Source organism: Schistocerca nitens, chromosome 2 (assembly GCF_023898315.1).
Source record: "Schistocerca nitens isolate TAMUIC-IGC-003100 chromosome 2, iqSchNite1.1, whole genome shotgun sequence".
NCBI lineage: Eukaryota > Metazoa > Arthropoda > Insecta > Orthoptera > Acrididae > Schistocerca > Schistocerca nitens.
Genome location: NC_064615.1, coordinates 649903535 through 649925399, shown reverse-complemented (window position 1 = coordinate 649925399; position 21865 = coordinate 649903535). Strand labels below are relative to the sequence as shown.

The following is a 21865-nucleotide window of genomic DNA, read 5'->3' as shown; positions in this document are numbered from 1 at the left end:
CGTGTTGTGGCTGCGGTAGCGGTGGAGCGGCGGCCGCCGCATCGTTTTGCATCGCACGTTGACCCTGGACGAGCTGTCCAAGAGCATCCAATAAGGCCTGCGTCTGCTGATTCTGCAAGCGATAAAATTCGGACAGTACATCTGGAGATTGTGGCGAAGCCATGACACAAGTAAATTAGTGCAATATAAAGAAGACCGTTTTTACACTCGTCGCCATATGATGTGTTGGTAGAAGAGCCAACACCGTGTTGCTAGAGGACGCCGAAATGCACGCGTTTAAGCTCACGCAGAGTGGCGTGAAGTCTGGAACAGTTAAAGGAGTTGAGTCTACTAAATAAAGTACGGAGTTGCTTGAATACTTAACTTTAATCCATAATTGGAGAACATTGCTCTTGATGATACATAATTACAATCTCAATATAAACTGGTAATGGCGCCTTGCTAGGTCGTAGCATATGACGTAGCTGAAGGCTTTGCTAACTATCGTCTCGGCAAATGAGAGCGTATTTGCCATTGATCCATCTCTGGCAAAGTCTGCTGTACAACTGGGGCGAGTGCTAGGAGGTCTCTCTAGACCTGCTGTGTGGCGGCGCTCGGTCTGCAATCACTGACAGTGGCGACACGCAGGTCCGACATATACTAGCGGACCGTGGCCGATTTAAAGGCTACCACCTAGCAAGTGTGGTGTCTGGCGGTGACACCACAGGAAGTACTACAATAAAGTTCTCGTGTAGATCATCAGCTAACCATTGGATAATCCCCGCATCTCTGCTTGATGTGTCAATGGAAAACCTCTCAAAATGGCTTTCTACAAGAAGAGGGGAATTATATTCCTTAGATACGTCATTATACAAACAGTTCATGATGACAAGTCGCCGTTTAGCGAGAGAATACTCCCGGAGGTGGCCACATTATCTAAATTATACAAATCATGCCCTAACAGAAAAAGGAGGAACAGAAAGACAGCTGGCCGCAACGAAAAAGGCCAGAAAAAGGCTCAAAGAGAAACTGAATAACAAAAATGTGACATATTGTGTTCTCAATAATCGTGTATTAAGGCAGCAGTATGCCAACAACTACACATATCGTCACATAAAGACATTACAGGAGGGTACTCCCAATTGGAGGTTGTGTGAGACCAGTTGCTGACCAGAGTCTGCTGCGAGAACGGAAACTGAGGGTCATGCAAACGACTCCCCCTCCCCCCCCCCCCCCTCCCAAATGCCAGCCATGTACCATCTACCATGTATCCGTGTTGTACATGGAGCACTGACAGGGGGAGGGATATTACTTTTGGCATCGCCTGCGTGAAGACGGCATACACGTCAATCGGACCTTTTTGAGTGACACCGGAGAAGACGATCAACAGGTAACGACACTATACCTGATTCAAACAAAAACAAACGCTATGATTGGTCAGAAGCCATAGCACACGTACACTGGTGTTGTTACGCTCTTCTAACTAGGTCCTACTTGTACAGGGTGTTACAAAAAGGTACGGCCAAACTTTCAGGAAACATTCCCCACACACAAATAAAGAAAAGATGTTATGTGGACATGTGTCCGGAAACGCTTAATTTCCATGTTAGAGCTCATTTTAGTTTCGTCAGTATGTACTGTACTTCCTCGATTCACCGCCATGATTTCATACGGGATACTCTACCTGTGCTGCTAGAACATGGACCTTTACAAGTACGACACATGTGGTTCATGCACGATGGAGCTCCTGCACATTTCAGTCGAAGTGTTCGTACGCTTCTCAACAACAGATTCGGTGACCGATGAACTGGTAGAGGCGGACCAATTCCATGGCCTCCACGCTCTCCTGACCTCAACCCTCTTGACTTTCATTTATGGGGGCATTTGAAATCTCCTGTCTACACACCCCCGGTACCAAATGTAGAGACTCATCGTGCTCGTATTGTGGACGGCTGTGATACAATACGCCATTCTCCAGGGCTGCATCAGCGCATCAGGGGTTCCATGCGAGGGAGGGTGTATGCATGTATCCTCGCTAACGGAGGACATTTTGAACATTTCCTGTAACAAAGTGAAGTCACGCTGATACGTTCTGTTGCTGTGTGTTTCCATTCCATGATTAATGTGATTTGAAGAGAAGTAATAAAATGAGCTCTAACATGGAAGGTAAGCGTTTCCGGACACATGTCCACATAACATATTTTCTTTCTTTGTGTGTGAGGAATGTTTCCTGAAAGTTTGGCCGTACCTTTTTGTAACACCCTGTATATTAGATATCTTATGTTAAATGAAACTTTATGATATTCAAATCTGCTAACAACCATCAACGTTTTTCTTAATCACGCTTTAGCTACGTAGTTTTTGTTTCAAAAATTATGGACAGTCACAACCTCTGCAACGTTGTGATGTGATTCTCGCGCTGTTAATGCGCAGTATGAAAATGGCTGAGGCTGTTTTTTGTTTCCGTACGCGCATGAAACACGATTAAAAAATGCCGAGGAATAGTCTGTTCGAATGTGTAGCGCGCCGGTAGCGTAATACAATGTGAACCAAATGCGGATATTTGTACATTGGTTCACACGTCCCCCGTAACATTTTTTTCTCGTTCAATTTGAAATACCTACATCTCGTAATTATAAAACTCGTCTTCTTGTTTCTAATTACATACTGGACGCGAAATTCCTGTTTCCATACTAAATTATCGATGTTTTATGAAAGACTGTTCATAAAAGTTGTTTAAATTAAGAAAACATAACAATTTAATTTTTAAGGCAAAAATGTAAGACCAAATCTTCTTTATTTGGACTTGTCCATCGTTTTATACCACAGAGGTAGATAAGCATCGTAGAAACATGAAAAGGCTCAAAGAGAATCATTTTCACAGCATAGAGCACATCATACAAATGTATTAGATTCAGTGTGCCACTTGATGCTTGGGGAGGGGGGAGACTGAGCCGGATCAGAATGCACCTTCTGCCAGGATAGTGGTCGCTCCTTCAGCAACATCCAGACAGGCACGTGGGGATAGGGGTTTGTTAGTTATTGGGAGCTCCAATGTTAGGCGGGTCATGGAGCCCCTCAGGAACATAGCGGCTAGGGCGGGGAAGACGTCCACTCGGTGTGTTTGCCGAGGGCCCTTGTCCGAGATGTGGAAGAGGCTCTTCCGGCCGCTATCGAGCGTGCAGGGTGCAGCCAGCTGCAGATTGTTGCACATGTCGGCACCAACGATGCCGGGGTTCCGAGGAAATCCCTGGGTCCTTTCGATGACTGGCTAAATTGGTGTAGGCAGCCTCCATCTCTCGAGGAGTGGAAGCCAAGCTGATGATTTGCAGCATCGTAGCCGGCCGGGGTGACCGAGCGGTTCTAGGCGCTACAGTCTGTAACCGCGAGACCGCTAACTTCGCAGGTTCGAATCCTGCCTCGGGCATAAATGTGTGTGATGTCCTTAGGTTTAAGTAGTTCTACGTTCTAGGGGACTGATGATCTCACAAGTTAAGTCCCATAGTGCTCAGAGCCATTTGAACCATTTTGCAGCATCGTATCCAGGGTGGACCGGGGTCCTCTGTTTGGAGTCGAGTGGAGAATCTAAACCAGAGGCTACGCCGACTCTGTGACGAAAATGGTTGTAGATTCCTTGACTTACGCTATGGGGTGGAAGGTTGTAGGAGGCCCCTCGATAGATCAGAAGTGCACTACACAAAGGAAGCAGCTACATGGGTAGCACAGTACTTGTGGTGTGTACATGGTTTTTTTTTAGATTAGCTTCCTTCCACGGGAAACAAACCATTGGCCTGAAAAATTACCAGTTCATGACACTGATGTGGGTGTGCCAACTGTAAAAATTGTTAGTTCGCCTAAACAGGTCATTCCAAAGGATTTAAATACGCTAAATCTCGTGTTAGTAAATTGTCGAAGTGTCTGTAGCAAGATCCCCGAGTTACTCTCCGAAATAAACAGTAGTAATGCCAGTAATGTATTAGGTACCGAAAGCTGGTTGAAACCAGACATAAATAGCAGTGAAATTTTGAACTCGGATTGGACAGTGTTTTGGAAGGATAGGACAGATACTATAGGAGGTGGTGTGTTCATTGCAGTTAAAAGCTGTTTAAACGCAGTTGAGATCGATACTGGGTCGGACTGTGAAATAGTCTGGATAAAGCTGTCAATCAGATAAGGAGTGACCATTGTATTAGGATGTTTTTATAGACCACCAGCATCCACAACATACGTCGCAGAACGTTTCAGGGAAAGTCTTGAGTACATAGGAAATAAATATCCAAATTATCTATTAGTTATAGGTGGAGACTTTAATCTAGCGTCCATTGACTGGAAAAATTACACGTTTATCACAGGGGGCTGAAGCAAAGACTCTTGTGAAGTTATTCTAGGAGCGCTCTCAACCGTGAGCAGTTGGTTACAAAACCAACTCGAGATGGGAACATATTAGATATCTTGGCGACAAACAGACCTGATCTTTTTGAGGAAGTTAATCTAGAAGAAGGTATTAGCGACCATAAAAAATAAATGACGTGTGACTAGAGCCTCCCGTCGGGTAGACCGTTCGCCGAGTGCAAGTCTTTCGATTTGACGCTACTTTGGCGATTTGCGCGACGATGGGGATGAAATGATGATTATTAGGACAACACAACACTCACTTCCTGAGCGGAGAAAATCTCCGATCTAGCCGGGAATCGTACCCGGACCTTCTTTTTTTTTTTTTAATCTCATTTTGTTCGTTTCAGTTCGTTGCATCTGTTCGGGGCGGACGTCGCAAGACACCCGTTCCAGTTCGTCGTTGATCCATTAACTCAGTTTTTTTGTATTACAGAAGGCAGCTAACCCTCTGACCGAACACGCTGAGCTACCGTGCCGGCACCCTTAGGATTAACACTCTGTCACGCTTACCACTCAGCTACCGGGAGCGGACATTAGCGACCATAATGTCGTTGTGGCTTCTATGTCAGTGGAAGTTGCAAAAAAACCAAAGAAACAGCGTGGAGTTCTCTTGTTTGGGAAAGCAAATAAAAGTGTCATTAATGAATATCTTCATAGTCAGCTCCAAGCATTCACCGCGGGACACAAAGATGTTGAGCATCTTTGGTCCGAAATTAAAGGTAATGTCCACCATGTGCTAAGGAAATATGTGCCTGGTAAAAATATAGGGCAGGGAAAGGACCCAGCTTGATTCAGCAAATACATTAGGAAGTTGCTGAGAAAGCAGAGAATTTTGCACAGTCGTTTTGAAAGCAGCTGTCAAAAGGTCAGTGAGAGATTCTTTTAACGAACTTGAAAGCAATATTTTATCTGCAGATTCTAAAAATAACCTCAAAAAATTTTGGTCGTACGTAAAATTTATGAACGCTACAAATAATTCAATAGCTTCTCTTGCTGACAGTACGGGTAATGTAACGGATGACGATAAACAGAAGGCCGAAATTCTAAACCTAGCTTTCAAAAACTCGTTTACGGTAGAGGACTGCAGCACCATTCCCCCTAATTATCGAACAAACGCAACGATGGCTGACATAGTGCTTAGTGCATCTGGGATTGTAAAGCAGTTAAGATCGTTAGACGCCAGGCAGCCATCTGCACCAGGCGGTATCCTCGTAAGATTTTATGTTGACTATGCTACAAATGCAGCACCATTCTTATCCATCATCTACCAGAGACCATTGGAGCAGCGGAAAGTTCCGCAGGACTGGAAGACGGCCCAGGTCGTGGCAATCTATAAAATGGGTAGAGAATCGGATGCACATAATGACCGGCCAATTTCACGGACATCGATTCGTTGTAGAATCACGGAACATATTTTGTGTTAAGACATAATGACCTTTCTAGACTCTGAGAAGCTTATATGCATAAACCAGCACGGTTTTAGGAAACAGCGGTCATGCGAGACACAACTGACCCTCTTAGTGCATGATATATAACAGGCTCTAGATACCGGCTCCCAGGTTGATGCCATATTCCTCGACTTTCGAAAGGCGTTCGACTAATTTCCCCACTGTCACTTGCTCCAAAAAGTGCGCGCTTACGGTCTATCCGATGACTAATGCGTTCGGATAGAAAGTTTTCTAACCGACAGAGAGCAGTATGTCGTCCTGAATGGGGAGTCTTCAACAGAAACGAGCGTAACATCAGGTGTGCCCCAGGGCAGCGTAATAGGTCCGCTGCTTTTTACGATTTACATAAACGTTCTGGTTGATGGTATTGACAGCGGCATTAGACTGTTTGCCGGTGATGCTGTAGTCTACAGGAAAGTAGTATCACACGAAAGTTGTGAACAAATCAATGAGGATTTGCAGAAAATAAATACGTGGTGTAATGACTTGCAGTTATCTGTCAAAATTAGTAAGTGCAACCTACTGCGTATAACAAAGCGAAAATCCCCATTAATGTAAGAGAAAAAAATAAATGCTCAGTCTTTGGAAGCGGTAACATCCGTCAAGTATCTGGGTGTGACTATTCGAAATGATCTCAAATGGAACGATTAGATTACACAGGTAACGGGTAAGGCGAACTCTAGATTGCGGTTTATTGGTAGAATCCTGAAGCGATGCAGTCTTTCAACAAAGGAAATTGTTTACAGTACTTTAGTTCGTCCGGCCTTAAGAGTATTGTTCTTCCGTGTGTGACCCTTACGGGTTGGGTCTGATTTAAGATACTGAGAAGGTCCAAAGAAGAGCGGCAAGATTCGTGACTGGTACAGTTAGCCATAGCGACACTGTTACAAATCTCATAGAAAGTTTGAAGTGGGATACACTTCAAGATAGACGACGCGCTAAACGGAAGGGGCTGCTCACTAAATTCCAAAATACGATCTTCGCCGAGGATCTAAAGCATATACTATTACCACCAACTTTCAAATCGCGCAATGATCACCATTCAAAGATAAGGGAAATTAGAGCTCGTACTGAGGCGTTCAGACAGTCGTGTTTCCCTCGCGCGATCCGCGAGTGGAACAGGGGGGGGATATGACTTTGGCGCGAATAGTGCCCTCCGCCACACACCGCTTGGTGGTTAGCGGAGTTTATATGTAGATGTAGATACAAGTGCTGCATTTTTACATTTGCTACTGTACCATTACAACATAAACCCAACAGAACTGATCTGGAGTCAAGCCGCGGTATTTGGCGCGAGCAGTAACAAGACTGTAATGCAGCCAGACCTTCTGGAACTAACGCACGCAGCTTTTTCACACATCACTGCCGAACGCTGGCGGGATATAGAACGGCACAAGCGAAAACGTGTTGCGGTTTTCGTCTAGTCATCTAAGGAGCGTATTGTTGGAGATTTGCAGTGTATTATTTCATTCTGCTTAAAAATTCGAAGCTGTATTGCTCCTTTGTTCGTCCCTCTTTACTTCTGAACTGAAAACTCGAGACAGCTTGGCTGCAGTCCCACGTGAAACGGAAATCCAATGAGATTCCAGCAACGCGGAAGAATACATGGTGCAATGTTGACATCAGGTTTATTCTTATGATGAACGGATTATAGTATGGAACATCTGAGGAACAACCCATTACATATAATGATGCGACAGACCTCTGCGTCCGCTTCCACAATTGCGGCAGTTCCGCATATTTTTTCACATCCACTTCGCATCCGGTTCCATATTTTTATATCGGAAGTTTATCGTAACTTACAACTATGGCGAGATTGTCGATGCGCGCTATTGGTCCAACGCGCCGGCTGCTGCGCAAACGGGAGTTCGTTGAATAGGGCGTGTAGCAAGCCCACACGTGCCCGAAGCGATTATTTTGTTTATTGGATTACTCCGCAGTGATCTCTGCCTATCGCCGCGGAAGTATAGTGTTTTCACTCTCTTCAATCTACTTTGTGTTGCTGTATAATATTACTATATTGTACAGTGTTTCTTAGGCAACGATTTTGTGGTGTAACGTTATTTAAGAGTGCATTAATGAAACCAAAAACTAGTCTTATTTGGGACTGTTTCTTTAAGATTAATGATGTGAGTGCCAAATGCAAAATCTGTGACAAAGTATTTTCTCGAAAAGGGCGCACGACCACTGCATTGAAGAGTCATCTTAAATCATAGCTTGTAGAGAAATTTGCAGAATTTGAGAAGTTAGATGAAATTATCAAACTTTCAGTGGAGGCAAGAAACATAAGGTTAGTCAATATTTATATAATAATGTAGTCAGTACTAATAATATAGTTCGATTATTAAGATCGCACCCCACCGTTAGGTCTGGGCGATACAAGTCGTTAGATAATGTGCCTTTTCTCATTGCTGCCACCACTAAATTAACGTATCTGCTGAATATAATTACGTGTGTGTCTGTTCTGTATCCCACAATCTGGAAAGATTTATGGCATGAATCAATAAAACAATAACTTAACGATATAAGCATATGACAATCTGTAGCACGGAATAAATACACCACTGTAGTCCGTGAGCTGCACACGAGTGTATGTTGGCAGCACTGCACAAAATTTAAACTGGTTTTACATCCGTGCCCCTCATCCAAATTGAGGTGAGCACTTTAAAAAAGTTATCGAGCTCTTTATGAAATCGTTTCCAAGAATTTTATCTTCCATTTATCTAGAAAAAGAGTGATCTACTTCTTCAGTAGCGCTACAGCGCTTGGTGAGCCTTGGCTTCTTCAACGATTTTCCTCCATATTTCTCATTTGTTTGCTGCCCTTTTCCACCCCCGTACTCCCATACTTGTGAGATCCAGTATTACGTCGTCAATCCATCCTCTAGGTCTCCCTTTTCGCCTAGCGGAATGGATCACGCCTCACATAATTTTCTTTGGAATATCCTCTGCTGTTCTCTCCACGTGTCCCAGTCGTCTAGTAGCCCGACGATTTCATATACAAATTTTAAAATTTCATTTCCTATTCCTTTAATTTTTCCAGGCTGAAGCATTGTTCGCACATTCCACGCCGCTACTGTCAGATCCTTTAACTGTTTCCTTTGCTGGATCATGAAACACGTTTTCCGTCCAGTTTCCGAGGCCTCCGTTGAATTTCCATAATATTCTCTCTGACACTTTTTTGCCAGTATGGGATATCTAGCCCCATGCTCAACCTCCAAGCCGGAGGAGCAGGATTTGTGTTAGGTTAACTCCTCTAGCGAAACTGGCTTCACGACGCCTCTAGAGCCCTTCCTACCCTATGTTGTGGGGCCACTTTGTCTGGCTCCTCAGTTGAGCCCAGTCCAGCTTGGGTAACCCTCCCAGTAGCTACGCTACCGCCCATAGAGCTCACGACGTCGACGAAGTACGCAAACCCTCCCACTCGGCACTGAAGGTACCTATTATAAGGCTGTTCCCCCTGGGAGGGTCAGACGAGTGATTGTACTCCCATAACTCTTTATCATATGAACGAATAGCAATCACGTTGCATTTACTCAGTAGAATGGTAATGTATTTATTTCATTTTATTCTCGATATTGCATAGCAGGTGGCGGTAGCTTTTTTACTATCATCAGTTCTAAAATAATCACTAATGAGGATAAACAAGTCACCGAAATCTAGTATGCAATACGAAGAATAAAATCCAATATTTGTAAATAAACACCCTAGTGATAGAATGCAGCATGATTTATAAATTGGTTCAGAAACGTTTCTTTTACAGTTGTCACTTTAGCTGGGTATGCTACAAATTATTGACGTGCTCTACTTAACAACTTGGAATTTTATTTTTGTATTACTATTTACATATTTAATTTCTTGGGGTATTTTACCCCAACAGAAACCTCCGATCTTACTCGTCGGCTTTGACCCGTGACGTAAGCGTGTTGTGGTGTGTGACGTCATTACGGCGCGGAGTTTTGTTTGTGATTGTGGCGTGTTTGTAGATGTCGTGGGGATGTTTGTCGTGCCCTCTGGTGGTGTGTTCGTGGTTTACGTTTGTTTGGTTTGTTGGGGTCAGTTTGCTGTTGGTCAGTGGTGAGTGCTGTGTTCGTGGTTTTGAAGCGGAATTTGTATTAGTGAGTTAACGGTTTTGTGTGATGGTTAATGTAATGGTAATTGCTGTACGTTGTGTGAGTTTGTTATTGAGTGTATTCGGTTGTGGTTTTATGTTCAGGAATGGATATGAAAGATCGCATGAATAGTGTTCGGTTGAGGATGATGATGGGCGAGATACCGTTAGACCTGATCAAGTTTCTACAGCTATTCGGATTAATTGCCGAAGTTGTAAAGTGCTCTCTTTGCCGTGTGTGTGTGTGTGTGTGTGTGTGTGTGATTCTGGTGGCCAATCTAGGTTGTGGGGCTTGAACTTTTTTGTGGTAAGTTCCATTTTTTTTGTTTGTTTTTGGTGTATGTGTTGTGTATTGGGTATAGGGAAGTGTTTCATTGAGATTTGTGGCTGTGAAGGTTGGTATTGGTTTTCGTATTGGAAGATGTGTTTGAGATCATAGGTCATGGGTAGTGGTCGATGTGGGATTGGTAACTGGTGTTGAGCTATATAGCTGGAGGGAAGTGTTAATCTCAATGTTTGGTGGAGTATGTCGATTTTTGTAATTGGAGAAGGGATCGGGAGTTGCTGTTGAGCTATATAGGTCAAGGGAAGTGTTCGATCTCAATTTATGGGATCGGGAGCTGCTGTAGATGTATGTAGGTTCAGGGAAGTGTTTGTTTGTTATGGTTTGTGGTGGTTTTTCATTTTTGTATTGGGTGTTGGGATCGGGAGATTCTGTTGAGCTATATAGGTCAAGGGAAGTGTTCGATCTCAATTTATGGGATCGTGAGCTGCTGTAGATGTATGTAGGTTTAAGGGAAATGTTTGTTTGCTATGGTTTTGTTGTTTTTTTTTATTTTTGTATTGGTGGATGGGATCGGTAGATTCTGTTGAGCTATATAGGTCAAGGGAAGTGTTCGATCCTAATTTATGGGATCGGGAGCTGTTGTAGATGTATGTAGGTTTAAGGGAAGTGTTTTTTGAGTTTTGTATCGGGGGATGTGGTCGGGAGGTTCTGTTGAGCTATATAGGTCAAGGGAAGTGTTCGATCCTAATTTATGGGATCGGGAGTTACTGTAGATCTATGTTGGTCAAGGGAAGTGTCTGATTCTGGATAAGAATGTGTTTTTTGGTATTTGGTCAGTTTCGTGATGTTGATTTTTTTCGTCGTTTTGCGTGGTTTTGTATGGCGGTCGGTGGCTACATTTGTGTATATTTAGTTTCTTCCCACCCAAAAACCCCCAATTTCCCACGCTTGTCCCGTTAGAGTCATTAGGATTTTTGTGAAACCTGTGTATTTCAGTGTTTATGATACGTATGCGATGTTTTTATATCCGCCATATTGGAATTATCGTTTATGGTCGTTTCCGCCATATTTGTGACGTCATGGGTCAAAGCCGACGGGTAAGATCGGACGCTTCTGTATTTCCATAGTTTCAACTTTCTTCAAGCACGTGAATAACTGACCAGCTTTGCTGTTTCTGAGACGCTCCCTCCCGGGCATTGGACCACAATGATCCACCTTTTGTCAAAGTCGCTTAAGTTGGCAGATTTCCGCTTTTGTGCCACTTATCACTAGAATGATTTTACATTTGTCTGTGTTCTGCTCATATAGTTCTCTTACCACATCATGTGCCCTCAGCACCACCAGGCTGCATACAACTTCATGGTGAGCAGTGGTCATAACTTTTTGGCTCATCAGCGTATATGCTGAATATTGATAACTGTACAAAGAGTTTAGGTACCCCCTTTATGTTGATGATTATGGATGTGGTATCTTGATGGCTGTTCTGATATCGAAATATAATTGTGTTAATTCAACAATGCTTTTACACACACACACTATAATGTCAATGTATTCTACTGCAGGTGTGCATAATTCTTAGTGACGGTGTACCATGCAATGGCAGAACACTCATCAAAATTCTTTTCAAAAAACATTCTCTGAGGTGTTCTGTAAAAGTGCATACTACATATTTTGTAAAAAACAAACATCTATACCCATACTCATAGCAGTCCAAATGGATGGGCTATGGTGCTCCAGTTGTTATATGTCTTAAGTATTTTTGTGTACTAGAAGTTGAAAATACCGCTTCAGTTGTAAATTTCTTTTATTATCACGACTGGTTTCAGGCTCTCATAAGCCCATCCTCAGGTGTCACAACTCTGCAAAATGTGCCTAGTACATGCCCACCGCAGCACTCGGGTGCCACAGCACAGTTGCAACACCTGAAGATGGGCTTATGAGGGCCTGAAACTAGTCATGATAATATGCTTAGTTGCGGATGTTCGTCCAACAGGATTGTTAGTATTTTTGTGTAGTCTAGTAGCACAGAAGGTGTAATACATGCCATTCATTGTGTGAAAGCATTACATTTTCAGTCATCACCACAATGTTCAACACTCAATATGAGGATGAACCTGTGCATTTAGATTGTACATTATACAGAATAACACCACCTTAACAGGTCATTTATGTCATCATGTTGATAGCAAGAACAATTTATGCACATCATTGCACTGTGCTACAGGATAGTCTGGGATCCCTTCTGACAGCATTTCTTGGTGAGAGGTGTTTGAATATATGCACTGCAAATATTGGGATTGGAGGGAAGAAGGCAAGACTCTCATATTAATTCGTGATTCTACATAGATTTTTTAGGGAAGCAGGTTAGGTACTGATAATGTTTCTCTGCACACAGCATGAAATGGAATAAGTGTGACTGTCAAATGCCACTCCCGTGAGCACACGTATAACTCATTGAATGATTGTGATGTTCAAGGGTGCATCACATAACATATGCTAAAACACTATTTCTATGAAAAAACTTACAACACAGACATGTCTAGGTCAGGAGTGAGGAAATATTAGTCGTGATCATATGCACTACAGGTGTATACAAGTCCAGGCACTTATTTAAATCAGTTTCTCATACAGAAAGGCCTGAATTGAGAACAGCAGCATATTGTGACATTAACAGTGGTGTAGTGCTGGTGCTACATTGGTGTAACACTGGTGCATCACCAACCAATTGATCGGATGCTGTGTCATGTAATTGGAATAATTTATAGGGTCCATTTGATCACAGGGTGGGAGGCTGATCTTCTCGCAGTAGAACACAGAACTCAAATGATTCCTGTTGGATGAGAGCAACACATGGGGTGGGATCAAGCTCCATTGCCAATAGCTGACAAACCCCTCCTCCCCCCCCCCCCCTCCCTTCTCTAGGTGGCCTCAATACATGTTGCCAGTGACTTTGAATATGATGAGTACTAATGCATCGGCTGTAATACACTGTGAAAGGTCATTAGAAGTTCTTGAGAATATACACTGACTGTCTACTGTTCTGTGATTTCACATAAACCCTGACAGGCTGAAACAGGCCTCATCTGAAGAAATGAAAGTCAGAGGATCCAAAAGTTGTGATTCCACTTCACTCAGAAACTGATGGCAGAACTCAACACATGAAAGCTTATCAGGATGCATTGACTCATGCACTAGAGTTAATTTGTAAGACTACAGATGCATGTCCTTTTTGATAATGTTCTGATACAATGATATCTTAATTCACACTTGCATTGATAAACAGTGTTGAGATTTCAATGGACTTTGTGCCAGACTTTCCTCCATTCAAGCAGTGTTTTCTGGTGCTCGAACATTTCATGGTTTTTATTTCCTACAGAGCCCATTTCACCCGATTTTATCATTAAGTTTTACATTGCACACTTTTCAGGAGGTCTTGACAAAACACTTCCACTGTTGAAACTCTTGCATAAACAATGCCACAAAAGTTTTCCATAAATTGTAGTGCACATAAAACTCGACAATGAACACATACTGTTTATTGTCAGCACCATTTTGCATTAGATTCAACTGGTCACTAAACACATCTGCCTTTCTCTCTCACTCAAACATAATGACACAGCAAAGTTGTTAGGAAAGAGCAAATGTGTGGCGTGCGTAAACAAACATGTGAGAGTAGCTCATTGGTGCATCAAAGTTATTGTATGTGATGGGCAGTTTTTCCATTCATTAACAATGGTTGATTGTGCATCAGTCTCTTAAATATTTCCGTAGCTAATTTTATTTTATCCACACTCTACACACAGCACATATAAATCAATACTATTTTTGCTTACAAGCAAGTTTGATCCATACATTGTTTTATGATTTTATTCTCTTGTTACCAATTTCAGGGAAACATTTATACATTTTTATCATTGAATACCATGAGCCTTGCTTTAAAAATTGTTTTGCTTTTCTTTTTTGAAATTTGTTAGATATATCTGTAGTTGTGGTTGTCAGTTACCCGCCATGTAGATGTAGAATCCTATATTAATGTCCAAGGTTTGTACAGCATTCAGTATGGCAAGTAGTGATTTAATAAAGTTATGAGTTATTATTACAATATAGGCTAGTATGTTGTGTATTCTTTATTATATGTAGTTTTTTAACCCATTAACCTCACCCGATTGTTTACCTCTGTCTGTTATAATTAGGCATAAAGATGACCATAAAGCCTAATCAAACAGGTCATCTTATATAAAGAAAATGTAATGATCTAGAAATTGAAGTAAAGTTTTATGTATTACTGATATCACATGTTCCACAATTTAAATTTGGTACTGTTATATGATTAGTTACTATCAATCAGTTCTACCAGACATAAATGCTCTCCTGATTTTTACTGGTGATGTTTCTGCCTTTGATGACCTTTGTCCTGCGATAGTATTATAGTCCCTAATATTTGTTTCTGTGGTGACTGTTGAAAAAAAGCAGTTTTATCTGTAGACATCAAATCTAAACTATAGATCCCATTTCTCGACTGTCAGATTAATTATTTGAAGTCTGACAATTTGTTCTGTATTACTTCATAAGACTGTTTGTGCTTACCACTAATAAAATATGTTCGATTTTCCCAGTCAATACTGGAGAAATGTGTTTTGTTTTTTATGTGCAAGTATAGACTATATCTGAGAGGCTCTATGACTGATGTGTTTGAATCTGATGGCCTGTAGAAATACAACCAATAGTTAATCTAAGTTCACAAAAAACAGCTGCTCTGGTCTTGTATGAGAAATTTCGTTGCCATTCATTCATAAGCAGACATAAAACTTGGTCTCAAACCATACCAACTTCCCTCCAATCATGATCTGTTGCCTAATCTACTCATCCTCCCCTGATAACCTTCTAGAAATTTCTCACTTACAATTTGTCCTCAGCATCCTTTTCCAAATCCCTGCCAAATGAGTTCAGCATCAGACCTATTGCACTGAAGGTGTCATGACCATAAAGCCTCACCTTATTAATATTCCTTGTGACACCAATACACTGGCCGTGAATCATCGTATCTGTCAACATTTGGTCCACTGCAAAACCCATCTTCCTTCAACAGCCACCTTTCACCTGCTTCCCAACTCAGCTAGTTCCCCTACTGGTTTTTCCATTGTTGGTTGTTACAGTACTCCTACAGAAAGGTCCTCCTTCCACTATTGTTGGTCAGTACCTCTAACCCACCTTCCATAGCCTTCCTTTCCAAATGCAAGGCACGTATCGCTTCCTCCATCACATCTGCTTAGTTCTTCTCCTGTAACCACATTCCTCACTTATCACTCTGGACATTATGTCCTTACACCAATATCCCCAATGCCCATTGCCTTGTTGCCTTGCAGTGTTGATTTGCCAGCTTTCTCCCAATCCCTGTTGTATTCCTTAGTGTAATGCAAGTCATTTCATGTGTGAAAGCATTACATTTTCAGTCATCACCACAATGTTGAACACTCAATATGAGGATAAACCTGTGCATTTAGATTGTACATTATACAAAATAACATCACCTTAACAGGTCAGTTATGTAATCATGTTGGTAACAAGAACAGTTCATGCATATCATTGCACAGTGGTACAGAATAGTCTGAGATCCCTGCTGATAGCGTTTTTTGGTGAGAGGTGTTTGAATATATGCACTGCAAATATTGGGACTGGCGGGAAGAAGGCAGGGCTGTCATATTAATTCTTGATTCTATATAGATTTTTTATGGAAGCAGGTTAGGTATTGATAATGTTTCTCTGCATACAACATGAAATGGAATACGTATGACTGTCAAATGCCACTCCAGTCAGCACTCTTATAACTCGTTGCATGCTTGTGATGTACAAGGGTGCATCATGTGGCATATGCTAAAACACTATGTCCATGAAAAAACTTACAACACAGATATGTGTAGGCCAGGATTGAGGAAATACTTATGCACCACGAATGTATACAAGTCCAGGCACTTCTTTAAATCAGTTTTTCATACAGAAAGGCTTGAATTGAGAACAGCAGCACATTGTAACATTAACAGTGGTGTAGCGCCGGTGCTACGTTGGTGTAACACTGGTGCATCGCCAACCAATTGATCAGATGCTGCTTCATGTAATACTATGAAAGGTCATTTGAAGGTTATTGAGAAATTACACTGACTGTCTACTGTTCTGTTATTTCACACAGAATTACATCCCCAATGCCCATTGTCTTGTTACCTTGCAACATTGATTTTCCAGCTTGTATTCCTTCACAACCTGACCCACAATTTATTTTACTTTGTGTCTTTCAAGAAACTTAACACACAACTTCAAATCCTTCTAAAACTTTTTCTCACTGACAACCAGCACAAAGTATTGCAGGAAAACGAATTTATCACCTACTACATTTTTACTGTTCATGTAGTAATCAGAAATTTGAAGTTGTTTTATACATGAGAGTTCATTTGTTTAAAGAAAGTGGGAGGTGGGGGTTTATTGGCAGAGAAACTAATCAAGAAGTGCAGGTCAGTGTGTTATGCCCTTAGAAGTGTCTTTCATTGAGATGACCTAGAGACAGCAGTGTTGGCTTATTTTCAATATATTCACTTTTGTTGTCATATAGAATTATTCCCTGGAACTGTGCATTTAAAGTAGTAAAAAAAGTGTTAAGTAAGCATAAGCAAGCCATACATCTTGCAGAAGCACTCACTTCCCAAAACATTTACACCTTAATGTTACAAATTGGAAATTCTTATCAATTCAAAAGAAAAAGAAAAAAAAAAAACATGTCTCACTAGCCACACTTTCTACAATTATCTGAATACCTAGATTGAGAAATTTAAAGGTCCTCTTAACTACTTAGCAAGTAACAGTGTTTTCCTTTTAAAACCAATACATATTATAGTGTGTGTAGACTTTTTTAGTTAATGTATTGTTTAACACTGTGTAAAAAACCTCTTTTATATTACTGTAGACGTCTTTTAGTTCTTAAATCGTTTAATTTTTTGTACTAAATGTCTTTTTATATTTTTTGCAATAAATATTAGATTTTTCAGATAATCCGACCTTTTTTTCGTTCCGACCATGGTCCCGGTCCCGAAGGTGATGGATTAGAGGGGTTTTACTGTACATGGTTTTGAACATGGAAAACTAGTAGGGATATTAGTTACCCCAAAAGCTTTTTTGTTTTTATGTCACCTACTGTACGTGTGACATCTGCATTTGAAATAAAGATTTGCTTAGGCACTTCAATAATTCTGTGATAGGATCCTCTGGTTAAATTTATTATCAAGCTGCAATCCCAAGAATTTAATACTGTCAACCTCTTCTATCTGCTTATCATATTGTAGGAATGTACTTGGGGGGGGGGGGATTCTGTACTGTGTTCTTCAAAGTTTAGTGACAAAGGATTAGCAAGGCACCATTTATTAATGTCCATGAAAATTTCATTAACTGATCTTTCTAAAACTGTAGGCCCTACTTGATTTACTATTTATTGCACTGTTTGTATTATTTGTGCACAAAACAAAACTTGCCGTCTGATAAATTTACTAAGGGTCCTAAGATGGAACCTTGTGTTACACTACACATAATAAGTTCCCAGTTAGATGTTGCTTAATAGTTGAATACACGACTCTTTCCTATTGAAATCCTTTGTTTCCTATGACACAGATATGATTTGAACAATTTTATGACGTTTCTCTTACACTGTAATATTCTAATTTATTTAATAGGGCGTTATGATTTACACAGTCAAATGACTACAAAATATGTCAGTAGCCTGTAAGTTATTGGCTAATGAATTATCTGCATTCTTGCTGAATGTTTAAATAGTCTTCCCAACACCGAATAGCTTAAGGACTCCAAACTGCAACTTAAAGAATATATATATTTTTTGTAGTCAGATTGTTAAGAAGCCAACTGTATATTATCTTTTCTAAAATTTTAGAGGATGCTGGGGGAAGTGAAACTGGAAGGAAATATGACGATATTTCTTTATCTTGTTTCCTCAACAGAGGCTTCATCTCAGAATGTTTAAACCATTGAAGAAACATTCCAGTGATAAATGGCTGGTTACACAAATAGAATGTCTTGACCCATTCCACATCTCTGTTGGTTGTTATTCTTGATGGGCTCTACACAACATGATGAATGGATGAGTGACTGAATGAATCTGAGCAGGCAGTTCGAAGACTATTTTTATTGCCTCTCATATATTGTAGTACTTCTTTAGTAATTAGGTATGAACTGAGCAATGTTTATTCTATCAGTTTGTGCCAAAAATAACTTTCGCAAATTGTTTCTGTTGTACCAAATATAACATTGCATACATTGGTTAAGTGAGTTCTAATATCAGATTATCACCTTTAGTATATTTGTTATTATGTTAAGGGATTATTCAATCATCTTTTTGTAGAACATTTTTTATTGAAGAAGGATTTGGAAATAGTGACTATAAATATCAAGACCATGTATAAATGTAATTGATATCTATATGTTATCATAACATATAAACTGATATGCAGAACTGGTGGTGCTGTCTGGACATGCCATCTTCTTGGGAATCTCTGGATGAACACTGGAAGCAACGTGCTCAGTATGAAGTCAAGGAAGATCCAACAAAGATAGAAGCCAACATTTGTGCTCTGAGGGCACTTGTGCAAGGTATGATATTTCTTATTTTTCAGGTATCCAATGTATACAAAATAATGGCAGTGGCAGATATGCAGAGCATGAAAACTGGCACCTAGCAGTACACAGACTGACATATTATTGATTGTACTGGTTGAACAGATAGATTAGTAGAATGGTCAAGGCTAACATGACATTGACTTACATCGAGAATACTTACTTCACCAATACATTGCATGACAAAAAACCTGCAGCACTTACAAGACATGGTTAGATGTCAATGTAACATTGTACACGTGCACACCATCGATGAGTATGTAAATCATTAGAATTGCAATTCCCTGTGACAGGCAGAACAGTCACTTGAGTGTCTTAGTGTTGCTCATGTGTAGTCATTGTACCAGGTCTGGTAGGGTATATAAGGGATGTGAACAGCATCAGATGTTGAATGATCAGCGTAAAGCACATGGAGCTAATATGGACTCATATCAGAGAGTATTGTCAGCACTTGACAGAGTTTGAGTGTCCTTATTGTAGGTCTCCAATTGAATGCAAAGCAAACGACATCCAGATTTCTGAGGAATTGAGATGTGACAGTATTATGTCGAATTGAATGGGAATGCCATGGCTCATCTTGCACCATTTTCCATTGTTGAAGGCTTTTTCCAGGTTAACAAATCCTATGAACCTGTCTTGACTTTTCTTTAGTCTTGCTTCCGTTATCAACAGCAACGTCAGATCCGCCTCTTTGGTGCCTTTACCTTTTCTAAAGCCAAACTGATCGTGATCTAGCACATCCTCTACCATCATCAGTTATTTTGCTCCCCTAATAGCAAAACTCCTTTACTAATTTAAGTGTCTCATTTCCTCATCTAATTCCCTCAGCCTCAACTGACTTAATTCGACTACATTCCATTATCCTTGTTTTACTTTTGTTGATGTTCATCTCATATTCTCCTTTCAACACACTGTCCATTCTGTTCAACTGACTTCCAAGTCCTCTGCTGTCTCTGACAGAATTACAATGTCATCGGCGAACCTTAAAGTTTTTATTTCTTCTCCATGGATTTTAATACCTACTCCGAATTTTTCTTTTGTTTCCTTTACTGCTTGCTCAATATAAAGATTGAACAACATTGGGGATAGGCTACAACCCTGTCTCACTCCCTTCCCAACCACTGCTTCCCTTTCATATCCCTCAGTTCTTATAACTGCCATCTGGTTTCTGTACAAATTATAAATAGTCTTTTGCTCCCTGTATTTTACCCCTGCCACCTTCAGAATTTGAAAGAGAGTATTCCAGTCAACATTGTCAAAAGCTTTCTCTAAATCTACAAATGCTAGAAATGTAGGCTTGCCTTTCCTTAATCTTTCTTCTAAGATAAGTCGTAGGGTCAGTATTGCCTCCCGTGTTCCGATATTTCTATGGAATCCAAACTGATCTTCCCTGAGGTCGGCCTCTACCAGTTTTTCCATTCGTCTGTAAAGAATTTGTGTTAGTATTTTGCAGCCGTGACTTATTAAAGTGATAGTTCGGTAATTTTCACATCTGTCAACACCTGCTTTCTTTGGGATTGGAATTATTATATTCTTCTTGAAGTCTGAGGGTATTTCACCTGTCTCATACATCTTGCTCACCAGATGGTAGAGTTTTGTCAGGACTGGGTCTCCCAAGGCTGTCAGTAGTTTAATGGAATGTTGTCTACTCCCGGGGCCTTGTTTCAACTCAGGTCCTTCAGTGCTCTGTCAAACTCTTCACTCAGTATCATAGCTCCCATTTAATCTTCATCTACATCCTCTTCCATTTCCATAATATTGTCCTCAAGTACATCGCTCTTGTATAGACCCTCTATATACTCCTTCCACCTTTCTGCTTTTCCTTCTTTGTTTAGAACTGGGTTTCCATCTGAGCTCTTGATATTCATACAAGTGGTTCTCTTTTCTCCAAAGGTCTCTTTAATTTTCCTGTAAGTAGTATCTATCTTACCCGTAGTGAGATAAGCCTCTACATCCTTACATTTGTCCTCTAGCCATCCCTGCTCAGCCATTTTGCACTTCCTGTCAATCTCATTTTTGAGACGTTTGTATTCCTTTTTGCCTGCTTCAGTTACTGTATTTTTATATTTTCTCCTTTCATCAATTAAATTCAATATTTCTCCTGTTACCCAAGGATTTCTACTAGCCCTCGTCTTTTCACCTGCTTGATCCTCTGCTGCCTTCACTGCTTCATCCCTCAAAGCTACCCATTCTTCTTCTACTGTATTTCTTTCCCCCCTTCCTGTCAATTGTTCCCTTATGCTCTCTCTGAAACTGTGTACAACCTCTGGTTCTTTCAGTTTATCCAGGTCCCATCTCCTTAAATTCCCACCTTTTTGCAGTTTCTTCAGTTTCAGTCTACAGTTCATAACCAATAGATTGTGGTCAGAGTTCACATCTGCCCCTGGAAACGCCGTACAATTTAAAACCTGGTTCCTAAATCTCTGAATTACCATTGTATAATCTATCTGATAACTTCCAGTATCTCCAGGCTTCTTCCATGTATACAACCTTTTCATGATTCTTGAACCAAGTATTAGCTATGATTAAGTTATGCTCTGTGCAAAATTCTACCAGGCGGCTTCTTCTTTCATTTCTTACCCCCAATCCATATTCACCTACTACGTTTCCTTCTCTCCCTTTTCCTACTGTCAAATTCCAGTCACCCATGACTATTAAATTTTCGTCTCCCTTCATTATCTGAATAATATCTTTTATCTCATCATACATTTCATCAATTTCATCATCATCTTCAGAGCTATACGGCATATAAACTTGCACTACTATAGTATCCATGGGCTTCGTGTTTATCTTAGCCACAATAATGCGTATCTCAATATTTGTAAAACAATTACCTGTTATTTTTGAAATGATCTGTATTCTTGTTCATATTTTCAGTGGATATAGCTTTATTAACTTGAAACGAATGTAAAAAATTGTGAATATATAACTAAAATCTGCTTTTGACTGTGGTAACAGGCAAAAAATTTCAACTGCT

General features: G+C 40.6%; 1 protein-coding gene across 1 annotated transcript in view; it reads left to right on the top strand.

The window, feature by feature from the left end:
• Nucleotides 1-21865, top strand: part of LOC126236762 (alpha-tocopherol transfer protein-like) — a 150651-nt gene that overhangs the window by 32233 nt on the left and 96553 nt on the right. Inside the window, exon 2 of the mRNA XM_049946316.1 lies at nt 18726-18864. Coding sequence (XP_049802273.1) covers nt 18747-18864 — 118 coding nt within the window. The 5' untranslated portion in view covers nt 18726-18746. The remainder of the gene's footprint in view (nt 1-18725; nt 18865-21865) is intronic.